The sequence below is a fragment of the Nelumbo lutea genome, chromosome 1 (assembly GCF_056320005.1).
Source record: "Nelumbo lutea isolate HS-2025 chromosome 1, American lotus-T2T, whole genome shotgun sequence".
NCBI lineage: Eukaryota > Viridiplantae > Streptophyta > Magnoliopsida > Proteales > Nelumbonaceae > Nelumbo > Nelumbo lutea.
In genome coordinates, this window is record NC_142684.1 from 75,800,399 (window position 1) to 75,819,242 (window position 18,844).

Below are 18,844 nucleotides of genomic sequence, written 5' to 3' on the forward strand. Positions count from 1 at the left end.
ATATAAAATATAACAAAAATTACAAAAAAGAAACAAACACATGAGATCCTTATATATTCTTAATTATATATTGGACCAGAACAACAAAAACCAGTCTTGACTCAATTATAATCAGTTGGGGTTCTATCAGGCAGACCCAACTTAATTTACATCTCTAGTGAAAAGGGGTGCTTGAGTCAAGCTTTGAGGCCTTATTCTTCACTGGAATGTATGTAGAAAGCATAGAAGCAATTTCCAGAACAGGGCATATGAACACCTGCTATGTTTCTTTTATTGAATTAAAGTATTAACTAGTTATAAATAGAAAACTCGAAAATAGGCTTTTATTGGATTGAAGTAATCAGAAAAGGTACACATGATTTTGTATATGCATCAAACTTGCTATATACCCCCCCCCCCCCACCACACACACAAAAACACACACTATTTGATCCATAGCAACAAAATACTATCGTACTGAGCAATCAAAGATGTTAAGAAGAAAGCATAACCTAATGCAACTTACACATCCTTGGATAAAAATTGGGCTTATCTCCTTATTCTCTGAGTAAACCTCAGGATATCAAACCCTTATTGACGTTGCTTGGCTACAATTTGCAAACTGATTATGGATCAATGAAGAAATGATGTTATAACATCTGTCATTTTCATGGAGGAAAAATGATGACAAAGCATCAAATAGTACAATATACTTGATGATGGGTGTTAGGAATTAAACAACTTAATGAAGTTGTACCGCCAAGGTTAAATAGAGATAATCCGAGTAATGCCAAAGATGGTGTAGTGGATAATACTATATTTCTATCAAATTAATCAGTTAGTTTTGTACTACTATGTCTTTCTGAGAGTGTTGTCCATTAATCTCCATGACACTGATATCTAGCTGGTGCTATGCAGCCCGGACCGGATCCAGAGAAGGTTAAGTTTTGCCGGAGACTCGATAGTTCTGCGCGGGACGAAGTGATTCGCTCCTGTAAATATGTCAAGGACAAAACCCGATAGTGATGCTGAGGAAAAATACAGAGACGTGACGAACAAGGTGAGGGAAAGATATTGCAGAGGTAGAGAATAGCAGCGGCGGTAATCCCCGATCTCTCTCTCCTCTTATCGCCGTTGCAGCTCTTGTATCCTGAGGTGAGGTTGGGGAAGATTAGCGGTATTTTTCTTATTACAAAGGGGTAATATGGAGATTAAAAAATATTGTAACGGGAAATTTCAACGAAAACTAACGAAAGGGGCATTTTTGTCTCACAGTCATAATACAAAGGTGTCTTCCTCGCAAAACTAAGTATAAGGGGTCTTTATCACAAAGGGGTCTTTATTATTTACCAACTCAGTTTCTTTATTTATTGTTCTCACAAAACCTTACTCGGGCATGAGAAATGTCGGTTATTGCATTAAAATATTATATGGGCCCATTTGGTTCGCGGTTGGAAAGAAGATCTATCTAATTAAATAATTGAAAGCAAAATAATTCATTCCAATTACAATTCCAAATTCTTATTCCTACGAACCAAACGGAATCTTAATTTAATGGAACTTCAAACATGCATACCTTGATACAAGTAACAGCCACCAGAAAACCAAGCAACATGATTTGATGGATGAAACCATGCCATATACACCTTTTCCTTTCTTTAATAAGTTTACTTCCTACATTTTGCAAATTAATTACTTCAGAAAATTTCTCTTGTTTGAGAATCATAAAAGAGTAGAGTGTATATTCTACACCTACAAACAAAGGGATCATATTGACAAGTGGAAGAAAATGGCCATCTATATTTTGCACTTAGCTCTGTGCTCCAACAAGAATCGGTATTAAGGCTCAGTTTGAAAGGAGTACAAACAGTATAAATGCATACAAAATAATACAAAATGCAAAGTTTTGCAATCTATATATTTGTATTTATACTTCTTCCAAACTAAGTCTAAGAAACTATAAAATTTTAATTTCTTTTTTTCCTCACTCCTTGCTCTATTTGGTTCTGTAAGCAGACTATTTCCCTAAGATAGGTGTATTAGACAGAGTTTTTAAAATCGGACTGGGAAGAAAACCGTTCTGAGGTCTGGTTCTTGGATTGAACAGTCTGACCTATCGGTCCGAATGGATGGCCCTCTCTAACAAAAAAATTAAAAAGACAAAAAAAACCAAATACAGTTTTCCGGATTGACAGTTTGACCAAATCAACAGTTTTGAGATGAAACAGAACCGATCAAATGACCGGTTCCCAGTTTTTCTGGTCCAATCCTCCGGTCCAGTTTTGAAAACACTGGTATTAGACGTTGGACACTCCATGAGCCCATTCTTTGCTGCGAAGGCACTTGGAACCTGAAATGGGATTCAACAAATGGGAGCTTTTGGGACTTGCTCATCATGTGCTAAAAAGACTTGTCCTAATTTAGAAACCCTTGCTCTGAACGTAGATGTACAACAAGAAAAGGAGGCGAAAACCATCAACCCCAACCAATCACTGTGTTTTCTACATTGTCTGGCAGCCTTTTAGTTTCAAGCAGCTTTTGTAAATACCTAGGACTTGGCGAGATAGGGAATAGTGGAAAAGATCAAGCGGCTTCATTTCAAGCCTTCAAGAAGCTGAAAAGAATAATATAGCCTTCCCTTCCGTGGCACCCACAAAAGAGGGAAACCTTGATCAAGATGGAGCAATGGAATACTGCAGAAATGAAGTTGCACTAACTATTTTGACTGAAATAACAGAGGGACAGCCGGGGCACGAAGACTGGTTTTTGTTACTAGACTAGAAGCCCTCAAACTTCCGGTTTAAACTATTTTCACATAAACATTTCCTTCATTGAAGTGGTGCAGACTGCAGAAATCATCATTGAACGCCTATCTGGTTTCAGTATAACATTACAGTTTTAAGGTATATCGGGTGTAAAGTTTGTTCCAATCTTCAGTATCATCAGTATCAGCTGGACCCATTCTATCATCATCAACAACATAAATAATTAACCTTAAATATTTCTGCAATCTAAACGCATGAGGTCACAGGGCAATCTCCAGCCTAGATGGCCATATAATGAGCCGCACTGGTTGGTAGCTATACCAATACCAATAATATTAGGCTATAGCATTCATACTCTGTTTATACAAGATGAGAGAAGATGTGATTGAGAAGAGAACGAGCTTGACAAATGTACGCTCACATTCTGGTCAAATCTATGATGTATTGATGTGCACTCTGATTGATTCATCGGAACCATTGGTGGTAAAACTGCATGAGATGGGAATCATGGAACACACAGCAGTTAAAGGGAGCAACCATCTCAGGAAGACCGCTGTGGAAGGTAACCCATCGTTTTATCTTTTATGATTGAACACAATTTATCATAATCTGTTTCGGAAAGAATGTCTCTGTATCCCGTTCAGTTGTAAAACAAAAACAAGATGGTGAAATTTAAAACAAAAACAAATCAGAAATTCAGAATTTGCAATCAAGTTATTTACACTCCCATACCTTTGCACCAGTATAAATGAAATTGCATAGAAAACAAATTAGGCCTGCACAACGAAGTAACAACATTCTAATTGTTCATCTTCAGGGATTGTGATTAGAGTGGCACTGTAGCCTGGCAGATGCCAATGCGCAGTCAACATAGAATAAGAATGATTAGAATTAAACTATTCCAATCTCTCCTACACTCAGTCGGAATGTCCAATATAGATGTGAAGAATATTTAGGAAATGCACCTTTATTGCCAGATAAAGGAAATTGATGTCTGAAGGGTGTGGGCGCTTGCACACACACGCACAAGAAGCACACAGGTTTGATAAACTTGAACCATTCATGAAGAATCCTAATTTTTTTTTACAGGAACTTTTGTTACAAATACAATTCAGGCTCAGAAAACATTATGACAGAAACAAAACTTCACTGCTTATCGAGCCTCTACGATGCATTAATATCTCCTGTCTAACCTTCATTTGCAGCTCTAAGTTCGCAGATAACTGCTTTGAGGGCATGATAGTCATCCTCTTTAGGGCCCTTGCGTTTTCCAACAAAAATTTCACAAACACAAGTTCGTTCTTTCCTCCACCAAACCACATAATCTTAACAACTTTGAGGCGATCAATGACACGCTCAAGAGGTGGCACATCTTGCGCTTCAAAATACCTCTTCTCATGAAACCCCCGCTGACAGCAATCAATCAGGATCCAGAGTTACAATGTGACTTAAAAACTGCTCTAAGTGCTCAGGCTTAAGATAAGTGACGTTGTAATAATAGAATCCAAGTAATCAGCGAATTACCAGTGAGAGAAAAGCAATAGCCAATATCTCCAAATTTGGGGCGCTATGGAGGAAGCTCGTTATCACCCTGATGTTCTCTTTTGTTGCTGCAGCTCCTAAATTCAAACGACTGAGATTATAAAACATAGGGAGTCGCCCTAACGAATTAGAAGCTGGAGAGAGAAGCTGTTTGGCAACAAGGCAACATAACAAAAAAGCAAAATCATCCTTCAGGAATTAAACTTCAAACCAAGCTTTTGGGTGAGAAAATTATCCATACAACAAAGGCAAAGGTTGATCTTTATGTGACTAAAACAATGCTTGCAAAGTAAAACTAGAGCACCTATAGAAACTTTTCTTATTTGAAATAAGAAAGGAAGTGTACCTGAATGCTGGTAGATGATACTTTCAGAACTTTTGCATTAGAAAGGCCTCTTAGAAACTTTGTTACACAATGAACACACAGTGGTTCATTCTCCTCCCAATCGAAGTCGAATGAGATGAACGCATACTCAAGTGATGACATATTCTCTATAGAAATATCTTGCCCCATATGGTCACTGTATTCAAAGGACAAAAGCCTCGGGGTGGAAACCTTAATTTGACATGCAATTGTTCCATTGGACAAACCCAATTCCTTCGGAAGGCCGTCTATGGATAATCTTTGAAGCGATGAAGAGCAAATGCGGAGAATTTTGAGATTCCCAAGTGCACAATCTCGCAGAATTAAGCTCTCAAGGATTGGACAGCTAGAGAAGAGCTTTTCAGTCAAATCATCGTTGGGAAATGCGAGAGAAGAAAGTTGCAGGGTCTTGAGGGAAGGTAAATAAATAGATGATGGGAGGTTGAGGGTGGCAAAGTTCAAATTCAGCTTCAACACTGTCAACGACTTGCAGGTATAAAGGCAAATAGGCAGATCGAAGTGCTTCGATGTGTAATAGAAGAAATCGAGCTCCCGAACATTGTGAGTTACTGCAGCATCAATCCATGTATGAACGCGAGAACCATCACAGTAGTAGTCACCGAAACTGAGACGGAACTTCTGAATTGCAGCACCATTACGACGAAGCAGAACTGAGTCCACAAAGTTCATAAATTTGGTCTTGGGAGAAAATACAAGGCCGTCGAAATCTAGATTGGGAACGGAAGTCCATAGGCATTTCCATCTTTTCGACAAGAAGCTGGTCCTTATGACATCCTTTACCGGGAGAAAGGAAAGAATGTGTTGAATAACAGAATCAGGCAATTCACTAATTCGATCGCAGCTCTCCCTCTGGTTTCCCAATGCTTCCATAAATTGCTGATTCTTCCACAAAATCTCAAGCTGATAAAAGAGACAAATAGTGTGGAGAATTAACTAAGGGCCTGCTTTAGGTGGAGATCAGTTTGTCACTCAAATCTTTCCTTTTTCGTTGTACAAAAAATAAATAGATAAAATCTAATCAGGAATAACACGACATAAACCAAACCGAGTTCACGAGTAACACGGAAACCAGTTACCAATTAAATCGGAAATGCGTTTCAGATAAAAGCGTAAAGACAAAGGGTCGAGCTCGGACTATACGAAGACGAAGGAGCACGTATATTTGTTATCAAGCAAAATGTACAATTCAAAAATGACCATCAAACCCTAGAAAGATGATATGGGTTCCGAATTCCGATCTCCTAATTACGTTACAGGACAAAAATAGAGATCATAAAATCAAAAGAACCATTACAGATCCAGTTGAACCAGAAGAAAACCTCACACCTGAGCCTAACATTAACTTTGAGGAAAGAGCGAAGGGCGAAGATCCATGGAAAAACGAATCAGAATTCAAAACAAAGGTCTGAACTTTGAAGCTAAAGGCAGCAGATAGAAAAGGAAGTAGCTCAAACGAACCTGATTGATTAATGATAGATGATTGCGCAATCGATCTTTGACAGAAATCGGGCTTCGTAGTAGATTTCAGGGTTTCTTTTGTTTTTTCAATTTTCTTTTGGTAATCGTGTTCAGGGGCATTCTCTTTCTCTTGATACAAGCACTACCGCAAAATCTGATTTTGGGGAAGAAATTATAAAAAGAAAAATAATTAAAAAAAAAAAAAGAATGGCCCAGCACTCAATGACTCAACAGTTGATACGAATACCTCGACTCGCACGTGGAGCGCGGAGATTCGAAGAGAAGAATTTCGTGGCGACACGTGGCAAGCCATTTTGAGGTGCTAGCGAAACGAACCGTGAAGAAACGGCAGTCGGCAATCAGCCTGTACGGTTGGGCGGTCAAGAATCCAGACCCACCGTTTCATGGGTCCCACCCGAACCTATCAGAAACCTTGGCTTAAAAGAAAATTAAAAAATCAGCATATTAATCAAGATGATCTTAATTTTCACTGCACTGTTTAAACATTCATCAATCGTCCGATATGAGTAAAATCAGACGGTTATAGTTCGTTATGCGCGCTCTGATCTTTTGCCCAGATGATCTTGTACCAGTTGGGCCCCTTGGATGGTCGGTGCTGACGTTGGGATCGTGGGATGGCATGGGACATCGGTGAGGTGGCAAAGGTTTAGGTTTTAGGGTTTAGACCACAATAGGAATGGACTTTTTCATGGATCGGGTTCGGGTTTTGCTTTTGCCGGATTTTGAATGGGTCCTGAAGCACGAACCCGATATGGTATAAAATTAGGCCCCAAGCCTGCCCTATAGAGCTGTTCACAAACAAGGCCAAACCTATCAAATCGGCCCGATCTAATCCGATTTAGTTGGTTTTTCTTCACCACCGATGGGCTTCAAGTTGTGAAGAGGGATAAACAGATAATTTGGTTCATGAAAATCGAAAACGAACCAAATCAAACTAAGTTAGTTTTTGATTTCCTAGTCTTTCCCTAACTAGGTAATCCCTAACCTAGAGGTGTAAAGTGGATCGTGCCAGGCTGGCATGGCACGGCCCGCAGGTGGCCTACACAAAGTGTGGGCCGTGTCGTATTGGCCCGTAGGTTGTCACGGGCTATGCTGCCCTCCCCGGTGAAAATTTTGGGGGTCGGCTTAGCACGACCCATGGCCTAGGCCCTTGCGGGCTTGTCTTGTGTCGTGCCATACCGTAGGCCTTGGGCCTAGGTCAAATCTGGCTAGATTGATTTTTTTTTTTTACTTTTTCTTTAATTTTTTATTTCTTTTTTAAGTAAAAGTGTAAAACTAAAATATTTAACTTTCCTTTGAACTTTTGAAACTATTTGAAAAATTAAGAAATGAGAAATCTAAGTTATCTAACACATAAATAAAAAACTAAATACTTAACCAAATAAGAATGATGGAATAACAAATTGGAAGAAAAATATGAATTTTATTTCATTTAAATTTGAATAATACAAATTACAAATACAATCATTGGATCATTGGATACTTGGATGAATGAAATAAGAAAATGGAATAAATTAATAAAATATAAAAAATACAATATAGTTACAAATTGAAAATACAAAATTACATTATTAAAAGTTAAAAAAATAGCAAATAAATTAAATAAAATTAATAAAAAATTACAATATTTTGAAAAAAATAAAAAATTCTATACAACTAGTCAACTTCATGAATCATGACTTTCATCATATGCTTCAGGTTAAATATCTGGTGTAATACCATGCCCTCCTTTGTCTTTGTAATCTATTTTATGCATCTAACCAATCCTTAAAACAGATGTACATCTCTATACTTTCATTGTTCATGTAGATTCTCTTGTTGTCCAACACCCTAGTACTTACACTAAAACAAGACTCTGATGGAATTGTAGACATCAGAGGGGTTAGTAGATTACGTGCCATGGTGGCAAGAACTGGATAATTTTTTGAGTGTTCATTCCACCATGCTAAAATATCAAAATTATTTGTTCATTCACCTAAATTAGAAAAAAATTGTTTTTTAAATAAAAATAAAGTTCAGTAAATGAACTTGTTGTAGAAATAGCATATTTATGCCTTCTACTTATTAAATAAAAAGGTTTTTCTCTTCTACTACTAGGCTCAAGATCAAAAGTAGAAGATGTTGTACAAGTTGTAGGAATATTTCCTACAGTTCCAGATTCATATAAACTGTATATTTCAAATAATAAATTATTAATTTATTCTTTTTTATTTTCAATTTCAATATTCATATTTTCACAATATGTTTCGAGTAAAATATCTAAACCATTTTTCCTAATCTTAGGGTCTAATATTGTAACTAAACAATAAAGGGGAGAAATGTTCTCCCAATATTTTTTAAATTTATTTTCCATTATTTCAACAATACATTTAAATTGTGGATTATTTCTATATTTTGCAAAACAATCACTAATTACCATTAATTGATAAGGTAAATTGCAACTAGTTGGATAATAAATACTTGATAATTCATTAGTTGCATCATAAAAATGTTCTAAAAAATCCATTATACAAACTGCCATTTCTCACTCTTCTTCAAATATAATATCATTAGTTATTTTTGCATAATAAAAATCAGTAAGAATTTGTTTATGAGAAATACAACTTTCTAACATATCATAAGTAGAACTCCACATATGTTTTACATCTAATATAAAATGTTTATATTTTAAACCATAATTTTGACATAAATATTTAAATTCTTGTTTTCTTGTCCCTGAACTTTTAATATATATAATATAATTTCTAATTTTAGAAATATGAACAGAAATAATATTCAAGGCATCTTGAATACATAAATTTAAGATGTGACATGCACATCTGATATGAAATAATTTACCATTTAAACATGGTTTTAATTGAGATTTTAAAATATTTATTGCGGAATAATTATTGCTAGCATTATAAAAACTAATAGAATGTAAAGTTTTTAAAATACTTGCAGTAATAGCTAAGCCAATATGTGGCCATTCAAGTATGGTTTTTAAAACAGACTTGGAGACCGAACCGGTCAAGGGTCCGGTTACCGTGTCGAATGGTCTGACCATTCGAACCGAATGGTTAGCCCATTCTGAAAAAAAAAAATTAAAAATTTTGAAAAATGGTCAAAACAATTCGAATGGTTAATCGGTCGGTTATGCAGTTGTGCTGTACCGAGTCGAGTTGGTCCAATTTCGTGTTGGGCCGCAAGTGGCACAACCCAATTTGCACCTCTATCCTATCCTAGTTTTTTATTTCTAGTTAGTTACTTACTTTTAACATTAAAGAGCAATAAAAAATAGTTAAATGGGAATTACTTTTGTCTTTATGATTGTTTTCCTTTTTTGAATAAGAAATTTTACACCAAAATAAGGTTGTTCACATACAATGCCAAACCGACCCCTTATGTTTAGATCGGTTTTGCTTAATGGTAGGTCGGTTTCAGTTTACTCTTTAAGTAACCTGACCAGGTCGGGTCGATTAAAAAAATCTATTAAACCGACCCAACCCGACCCATGAATAACCCTACCAGTCCGTGACATAAATAGGAGCCAAATATTGCCCCCCACCAGGCCACCAAAACCCTTTTATCCATCAAGTTAAGAGCAATTTATAATGTTGATAAAACTTGCCACGTGGAGACAATTATTTTAGAAAAGTAACAAAATAGACCTTTACAACATGGTGCATGTGAGCATTGTTATGCTCAGCCTCAAGCCTATGAGCCTCTACCTCGGGCAATGCATGTTTTTATTTCCTTTCCCTTATCAAGTATTGTTAAGAGAATAGTCTACGATTTAGAATAACACATTTCCTGTGAGCTGCAATCACCGTCGCAGGACAAACCCGATACCATAGTGATTGAAACACATCAAGCCAATGTGAGATTGAAACACTCTTGCGTGTTAGAATAAAGGGTTAAGTAAACTGCACTCCACCTCAGAAATCTGAAATTACAGTTAGGGGGGCTCACCAAGGTAATAAGAGGCTCGAGTTCAAGTTTAGTTCTAGCTAGAACCTTGAGTTTGAGCTCAGGTTGAGTCAAAAACTCGTAAGTTCGAACTCGATTTGAGATAAATGTTTTATAAAATTAAAAAAAAAATATATATATATATAATATTTTTATTTGATATTTAAAAATTAGGAATTATAATAATTAGTTATTATTATATATAAAAATAAAAATATTATATCTATAATAATAATAATAATAATATTATTATTATTATTATTATTATTATTATTATTATTATTATTATTATTATCATTATTATTATTATTATTATTATTATTATAAGTAAGTAAGTAAGTATTTATGTATGTAGCTATTCGATTATTAGGCTCAAGCTTGACTCAATTAATAAGCGAGCCTGTAGATTGGGTTCAAGCTCAACTCGAATCTCAGTTGAAACCAAGCCGAACTCGAGTAGCTCGTGAAGAGCATGTCTCGTGGCCACCCCTAATTACACCCCCTCCTAGTTTACTAGTAGCCTCCTATAAAACACATCCTACCCGTGGATTTGGCATCCATTTACGATCAGGATTCATCACACCTATACAGCGGAGCTAAGATTTCTGGGGGTGGACTAAACAGTAAAAAAACCCCTAAAATCAAAGGGATCTCATAGGGGTGTAATTGTGTAAACGGATCGAATTCGAATCTAAGGCAATATTTGAATTCAATTGGATATCTTACGGATACTAAAAATTAATATTTGAATTCACATTTAATTAAATATTCAAATATTTGGTCCGGTTTGAATTTGACTAATTAATATTTTAGGTAATTAATAAATATATAAAATAAATGTTTCATATATTAATTATTTTATTTATATAAAGCATTTAAATATATAAATTATTTATACAATCTAATTATTATATATATTTTATAAAACATTTAAATATTTCATATATTATATATAAGAATTTGATGATGGCAGATTTGGCCCTCTAGTGAAATTGTGACACGTGGCACCTCGTGACAACTAGGAAAACACCCAGCCAACAAACTTACGAAGTTGGTGACCCACCCGGGCACCAGTCTGGCCGGCCTAGTGCGACCTGTGCGGCGCGTGCGCGGCCTACGCGAACTGCGCACGGCTTGCGCGACCTGGCCAACCTGGACCAGCCTAGCGCATGATCCGGCCAAGGCGCCGACCTGACGAACCTAGCCTAGACACTGACCCGCCGACTGACATAGGTGCCAGCTTGACGACCTGATCTAGACACTGACCCGCCGACTGACACAAGCGCCAGCTTGACGACTTGATCTAGACACTGACCCGCCGGTTGACACAGGCGCCAGCTTGACGACCTGATCTAGACACTGACCCGCCGACTGACACAGGCGCCAACCTGACGACCTGGCCTAGACATTGACCCACCGACTGACGCAGGCACCCCTCTGACAACCCGGCCCAGGCGCTGACCTGGCCGCCTGACACAAGCGCCAGCCTGACAACCTCGAGGAGTTCACCACCGTACCTCGGTTCTGACAGGATGCGACGAGTCTTATTGTTTGGAGGCTTTTCACCCACCTAACCCGCGAGGACTCCGGTATATGAAGACCTCACCCCCCCAAAGGGGAGGAGGGGGAAAAAGGGAAGTAACCCTGCTCTCTAGCTCTCTCATATTATCTTCAAAGCTCTCTACAATAAGAGTGCTAACTTAAGCATCGGAGAGCCCCCACCGGGAAAATACCCCTGGGACCTCTGATTCAGTTCTCGCAGGTCTCTCAGCTCCCGCCATCTACAAGGAGGAGGAAAAGATGGAGTTCTCGGAGGTCCCTCAGCTCCCGCCACCTACAAGGAGGAGGAAAAGATGGAGTTCTCGAAGGTCCCTCAGCTTCCGTCACCTACAAGGAGGAGGAAAAGATGGAGTTCTCAGAGGTCCCTCAACTCCCGCCACCTACAAAGAGGAGGAAAAGATGGAGTTCTCGCAGGTCCCTCAGCTCCCGCCACCTACAAGGAGGAGGAAAATATGAAGTTCTCAGAGGTCCCTCAGCTCCCGCCACCTACAAGGAGGAGGAAAGAGATGGAGTTCTCGGAGGTCCCTCAGCTCCCACCACCTACAAAGAGGAGGAAAAGATGGAGTTCTCGTAGGTCTCTCAGCTCCCGCCACCTACAAAGAGGAGGAAGAGATGAAGTTCTCGCAGGTCTCTCATCTCCCGCAGCCTACAAAGGAAAGAAGACCACCTCATGCTGAGGGCAGTCGGATTGTGCCGCACCAGGGAGCTCCAGCATTCTCTAAGGCATCGGCCGCCCAGTAGGCAGTTCGCCCCCAAGCAGTTCGCCACCAAGGTAGTTCTCCACCAAGGTAGTTCGCCCCCAGGTAGTTCACCACCAGGCAGTTCGCCACCAGGGAGTTCGCCACCAAGCAGTTCGCCCCCAGGCAGTTCGCCACCAGGTAGTTCGCCACCAGGGAGTTCGCCACCAGGCAGTTCGCCACCAAGGCAGTTCGCCCCCAGGCAGTTCACCACCAAGGAGTTCGCCACCAGGCAGTTCGCCACCAGGGAGCACCACCAGGCAGTTCGCCACCCGACAGTTTGTCACCAAGTAGCTCTCCACTAGGGGGCTCACCACCGGGCAGTTCACCACCAAGCAGTTCGTCACCAAGCAGTTCTCCCCCAGGGAGTTCGCCACCAATTAGCTCGTCACTAAGGCACGCCACCACCGAGTCAAATAATGAGGTACTTAGCCAAAAAATTTTACATCACAAAACATTGGTACGTGGCCGAAAACGGTTACATCAGAATTAAATTATCCAAACTCGATTTGATTATATTGAATCTCAAATTCGAAATAGGATTTTTGAATACCATTGACACTCTTATGCAATGGTGGTTGTAGGAAACGTAAGTTCGAGATTTCAGGTCCCCAACTATTGTGCCACATTGCCACATAGAGGGTAATTCGGATTAGTTGAACACGATGGTTGTTCAGTTGTAAGAATGGCAATTTTCTCTATAAAATCAAAGCCTAGCCCCACCTTACCTCAGGGTGGGTTTTTCCTTATCTTGAATGAGGATGGGGTAGGGACAGGAAAAATCTTTTTTCCTTGAACCAGAGATGGGGTGGGGACAAGGTTGCTTATAATTCCTCAAATTCAATGGTAAATTAATAAAATGCCCTTAGATTTAATATTGTTCTTTAAAATATCTCTAAGGTTTCCCCAAATTCTTAAAATCCTAGAATCCCATAATTCCATTTCTAAAGTACCCCCAAATTGTCATAACTCAAGTCCTAAAATACCCACCAATCACATTATTTTTAGGTGGTTGCCTTGGGGTGGAGAAAATTTGGGAATTCCCATCTTCGATGAGGAGTGGGTGCCATGCCTCGAACTTGCCCCACCACCAGGGACAGAAAGGGGGTTCCCCCTTCCCATTGCCATTTGTATTCAATTGGCTGTGAGACCAATGATAATATTCCACACTAGTAATAAATTCATAAGCTCCACTATGAGAAGGTGTAGGACTCGTGTACTGTAATACTGACATAGGAAATTATCATTGGATCCACATCTTGTTGAGCAAGAGGTAAATTTGGGTCATGCCGGCTTGTGAGCAGAGCTGGGCTATGCTTCCCTCCCCTAGGATACTTCGAGGAGTCGGCCCGACACGGCCCACGGCCTGAGCTCATGTGGGTTCGTGTCGGGCCAAGTGGTTTACAGGCTATGTCGTGAGCCTAGCCCATGTAAGGCTAGGCTACGGGTCGGGCCTTGGGCCTATGCTGATTCATGCCAAACTATTTTCTTTTTTCTTTTTTGCTAAGTAAAACTAAAATACTTCACTTTCCTTTTAGTTTTGGGAACAAATTGGAAAAATAAAAAATCTAACAAAAAAATAAAAAATACTTAAATACTTAACAAAATACAAAATGAACAACAAATTGAAAAAAAAAGGAATTTTATTTCTTGAATTTGACAACGCAATGGTCAATGGATGAATGAAATATAGAAAATGGAATAAAATATAATACAATTATAAATTGAAAATAAAAAATTACATTGTTGAAAAAATAACAACTAATTTAAATAAAATTAAAAAAATTACAATGATTTTAAAATTTGAAAAGTTACAATAATTGAAATATTAAGTATACAAAAATATAAAAAATATTGACTTCATTTTTCTTCAAGTTCCACCTTCACTTACATCTTCATCTAATCATCTTCTTGATTTTCATCATCTGTTTCAGGTGAAACATTAGGTGTAATGTCATGCCCTCATTTGTCTTGAAATCTATCCTTAACATCCAACCAATCTTTAAGGTAAATGAACATCTCCAGACTTTCATCATTCATGCAACTTCTCTTGTCGTCCAACACCTTAATTAGTAACTACACTTAAACAAGACTATGATAGAATTGTAGACACCGGAGATGTTAGTAGATCATGTGCCATGGTGGCAAGGACTATATAGTTTTTTTCATGGCCTCTCCACCAAGCTAAAATATCAAAATTTTTCATCTTTTTGAATCAAAGGAATCAACAAAGTAGAAAATCTTGCTTGTAAATAAAAATTAAGTTCATAAAATGAATTTGTTGAGGAAGTGGTAGTGGAATTTTGCCTCTTATTTATTAGAGATCAAATCCTGTCTTTTCCACTACTAGAACTAGTTGTTTCATAAGTGGAGCTTGCATATGTACAAGAAAAACTTCTAAATCATCTTTCCTAATCATAGGATCTAATATTGTAGGTAAGTAATAAAGGGGAGAAATTTTATTCCAATATTTCTTATATTTATTTTCCATTATTTTAATAATACTTTTAAATTGTGGATTTTTCCTATATTTTGCAAAACATTCACTAATCATAAATAATTGATTAATTAAAAGGCGACTAGTTGAGTAATAAACACCCAAACTTTGGGGGTAGTGTCAAGTTAGTACCCAAACTTTCAAACATGTCACTACAGTACCTAAACTTTCAAAAAGTGTCAAGTTGGTCACTGTTGTTAACTGACCATCAGTTATTTGTTAACAATGTTAAAACTATCATTCAAAAGAAGACATTGTTCATTGTCTTCTACCTTGAGACTGAACCATAAAAAAGAACATATGATGTGTAAACTGATTAAAACAAATTAAAACAAGCAAAAATAAAGAGAGAATAAGAAGGCAATGACCATTAATTCAGCAATTATTTGCAAAGCATTTGCTCATGGGGATTAATGTCAGAATTCAAAGAGAAGTGGAAGCAACTCGTATATATCATCGAGTGTCTAGTATTTCAATATAAAAGCAAGAACATAGAGACACCAACACCATAATATATCTTTAATTTGCTTTTTTGTATTAACAAACAATGAAATTGAAGAAACACATTGATTATTAGATCAAAAGTTGAAGCTTAAGCCATACAAAGAGAAGATTTAACACCTATTTTCTATCCTCAACCTACCAGAATTCGTTCATCAGTTCTCTTTGATCAGCGCTACACACACAAACATTAGTCCGTTGGGAACAAGTGATGAATTGAAAGCCAAACAATTGATCCAATCCTTCAAAAGTTCCTCTTGCACCCATATATCTAGTATCCAAACATGACCTACCACCTCGGTCCGATGTCTCTTTAGTCTTTCACATCTAGAAACCTCCATTGATGCACAAGTATTAATAGCTTCCATTTTGATGCCAATGGTGGTGGTTGTTAGTGATGGGCCCTGTAATTCTTAAACCCAGTCCTCCTCCTGCTCTTGGGTTTTACTGGGTTCTGAAGAAAGTGGAACCTCCAACGATGCACAAGTATCAACAATTTCTTTTTCGACATCAATGGTGGTGGTGGTAGTGGTGGTCGGCGATGGGACCTGCAATTCTTCAACTAGGTTCTCCTCCTACTCTTGGGGTTTATTAGGTTCTAAAGAAGGTGGAGGAATCCAGTGGCTAGAGTTACTCCGATTCTGGTGACTCATTTTTTTGGGTATATAAGTTTCTAATGAAAGGAGAATAGCTCTGTCTTCTTGGTCATTTTTGTTTTCTGGTGCTAGTGCAATAGTGTCGAAGGAGGAGCTTTGAAGATGATATATATATATATATATATATATATATATATATATATATATAGATAGATAGATAGATAGATAGATAGATAGATAGATAGATGGAGAGAGAGAGAGAGAGAGAGCTTCATGTGTGGGAGAAAGGCTCCATGGGAAGAAACGGATGAAGTGTCAAGGTAGAAGACAATGAATAGTGTCTTCTTTTGAAGGGTAGTTTCAACATTTTCAATAGATAATTGATAGTCGATTAACAATAGGGACCAACTTGACACTTTTTGAAAGTTTAGATACTGTAGTAACACATTTGAAAGTTTGGGTATTATCTTGACACTATCCCAAAAGTTCAACGTACTAAAGTGGAATTTTTCCTTAAAAAATTGTAAAAAATCTTTCGTACAGATTGCCATTTTCAATCTTCCTCAAGTATAATATTATGTGACATTTTTGCATTATAAAAATCAGTGAAAATTTATTTGTAAGCAATACAACTTTCCAACATAGAATAGGTAGAATTACATCTATGTTGAACATCTAATACAAAATGTTTATATTTTAAACCATAATTTTGACATAAATATTTAAATTCTTGTTTTCTTGCTCTATAACTTTTAATATATATTATACAATTTCTAATTTTAGAAATATGATGAGAAAACATATTTAAAGCATCTTGATACATAAATTTAGGATGTGATATGCAAATCTAATGAATTAACGGTCCAACTAGTTGTAATTTACCTTATCAGTCAATGGTGATTAGTAATTGTTTTGCAAAATATATAAATAATCCACAATTAAAAAGTATCATTGAAATAATGGAAAATAAATTTAAAAAATATTGGAAGAACATTTCTTCTATTTATTGCTTAGCTACAATATGAGATTATAGGATTAGGAAAGATGATTTAGATATTTTATTTGAAACATATTGTGAAAATATGAATATTGAAATTGGAAATAAAAAATACGAAATTAATAGTTTATTATTTGAAATGTACAACTTATATGAATTTGAAATAATTCTACAAGTTGTATAATTGCATCCTCTACTTCTGAACTTTAGTACAGTAGTAGAAGAGAAAAAAAAATTATTTAATAAGTAGAAAGTAGAAATTTGCTACCTCAACAACAAGTTCATTTATTGAACTTAATTTTTATTTACAAGCAAATTTTTATACTTTAGGTGAGAGAACAAATAATTTTGATATTTTAGCATAGTGGAATGAACATTGAAAAAATTATCCATTTCTCATCGTCATGGCATGTGATCTACTAATCCCACCGGTGTTGGATGACAAAAGAAGTTGTATGAATGATGAAAGTATAGAGATGTGCATTTGTTTTAAACATTGGCTGGATGCTGAAGACATATTAGACAAAGGAGGTCATGACACTACACCCTATATTTCACTTGAAGCAGATGTCGAAAGTCATGAACAATAGATGTATAGCATTTCTTCAAATTATTGTAAATTTTATTTAATTTATTTTATATTTTTTAATAATATAATTTTGTTTTTTCAAATTGTAACTATATTGTATTTTTATATTTTATTAATTTATTCCATTTTCCAATTTTCATATTTCACTAATCCAAGTATCCAACCATTGTATGCTTTGTAATTTGTATCATTCAAATTTAAATGAAAGAAAATTCCTATTTTTCTTCCAATTTGTTATTCCATTCTTATTTGTTTAAGTATTTTTTTTCATTTATTTGTTATATTTTTCATTTCTTATGTTTCAAATAGTTCCTAAAGCCCAAAGGAAAGTGAAATATTTTGGTTTTACACTTTTACATAGAAAAGAAATAAAAAAAATCAAAAAACAAAAAAGATAAAAAACTAGTCTGGCTCGGTTCAGTCCACGCCCAAGACCTGACCTGTGGCCTAGCCTGGCACAGCACGACATAGGCCTGCATGGGCTTTGCCCATGCCAGGCCGACCCCCAAGTTATCCTTAGGGAGGGCAAGATGGCCTGTAGGCCACCCACCTAGCATGGCCTATTTTACACCTCTAAGCATGCACAATATATTTAGTTCGAGTCTGGATCTACTCTTCACACGAATCTCACAACATGTCCCAGGCGCACATTAGGAACATGTCCCACCCTTGTATGTTATTATTCATGGGAGATGTTTAATTCCAATACATGGTGGAATATTGTGGTTGTGATGTCGACATGAGGAGTGCTCTATGAGGAGCAAATCCCAATTCATTTAGTTTTTTTATAAACAAGGTCCTTTGTTCAAGGTTGCCTTTGATCAATGAGAAGAGGGTTTTGTCCATGTAAGACGGAATCAATTAAAGCTAATGGGTAATAAATGGCATCATTGGAATTTAAAAAAATGCACATGATGTCATGTGAGAACAAACATGGATAGAGAGTTAAGGCTTAGTTTGGAAAGAGTACAAATACAAATATGTACAATACAAAGAATAAACTATTAATTTCTTCATTTTTATTAATAAAAAAGGTTTTTCTCTTCCACTACTAGACTCAAGTTCAGAAGTGGAAGATGCAGCTATACAAGATGTATAATTTTTATTATTCCCTGTTACTTTAGATTCATATAAACTATACACTTCAAATAATAAACTATTAATTTCTTCATTTTTATTTCCAATATCAATATTCATATTTTCACAATATGTTTCAATGTACATATTTTTATTTCCAATATCAATATCAATATTCATATAAACTATACA

The 18,844-nt window shown here is 36.7% G+C and overlaps 1 protein-coding gene across 2 annotated transcripts; it reads right to left on the minus strand.

Annotated features, from left to right (window-relative positions):
- Positions 1-3,695: 3,695 nt before the first annotated feature.
- On the minus strand, positions 3,696-6,295 carry LOC148875444 (F-box/LRR-repeat protein At4g14103-like). 2 transcript variants are annotated; one of them, XM_088965976.1, is made up of 4 exons: positions 6,130-6,295; positions 4,633-5,612; positions 4,269-4,433; positions 3,696-4,153 (listed from the first exon to the last, which is right to left on the minus strand). In XM_088965976.1, exons 2-4 carry the CDS (start codon positions 5,539-5,541, stop codon positions 3,872-3,874), a joined length of 1,356 nt encoding a protein of 451 aa, XP_088822102.1. In that variant the 5' UTR covers positions 5,542-5,612; positions 6,130-6,295; the 3' UTR covers positions 3,696-3,871. The 2 variants fall into 2 exon arrangements, with proteins under 2 accessions (XP_088822102.1, XP_088822101.1); XM_088965975.1 differs by having other exon boundaries at positions 4,633-5,571; positions 6,130-6,291.
- Positions 6,296-18,844: the final 12,549 nt, after the last annotated feature.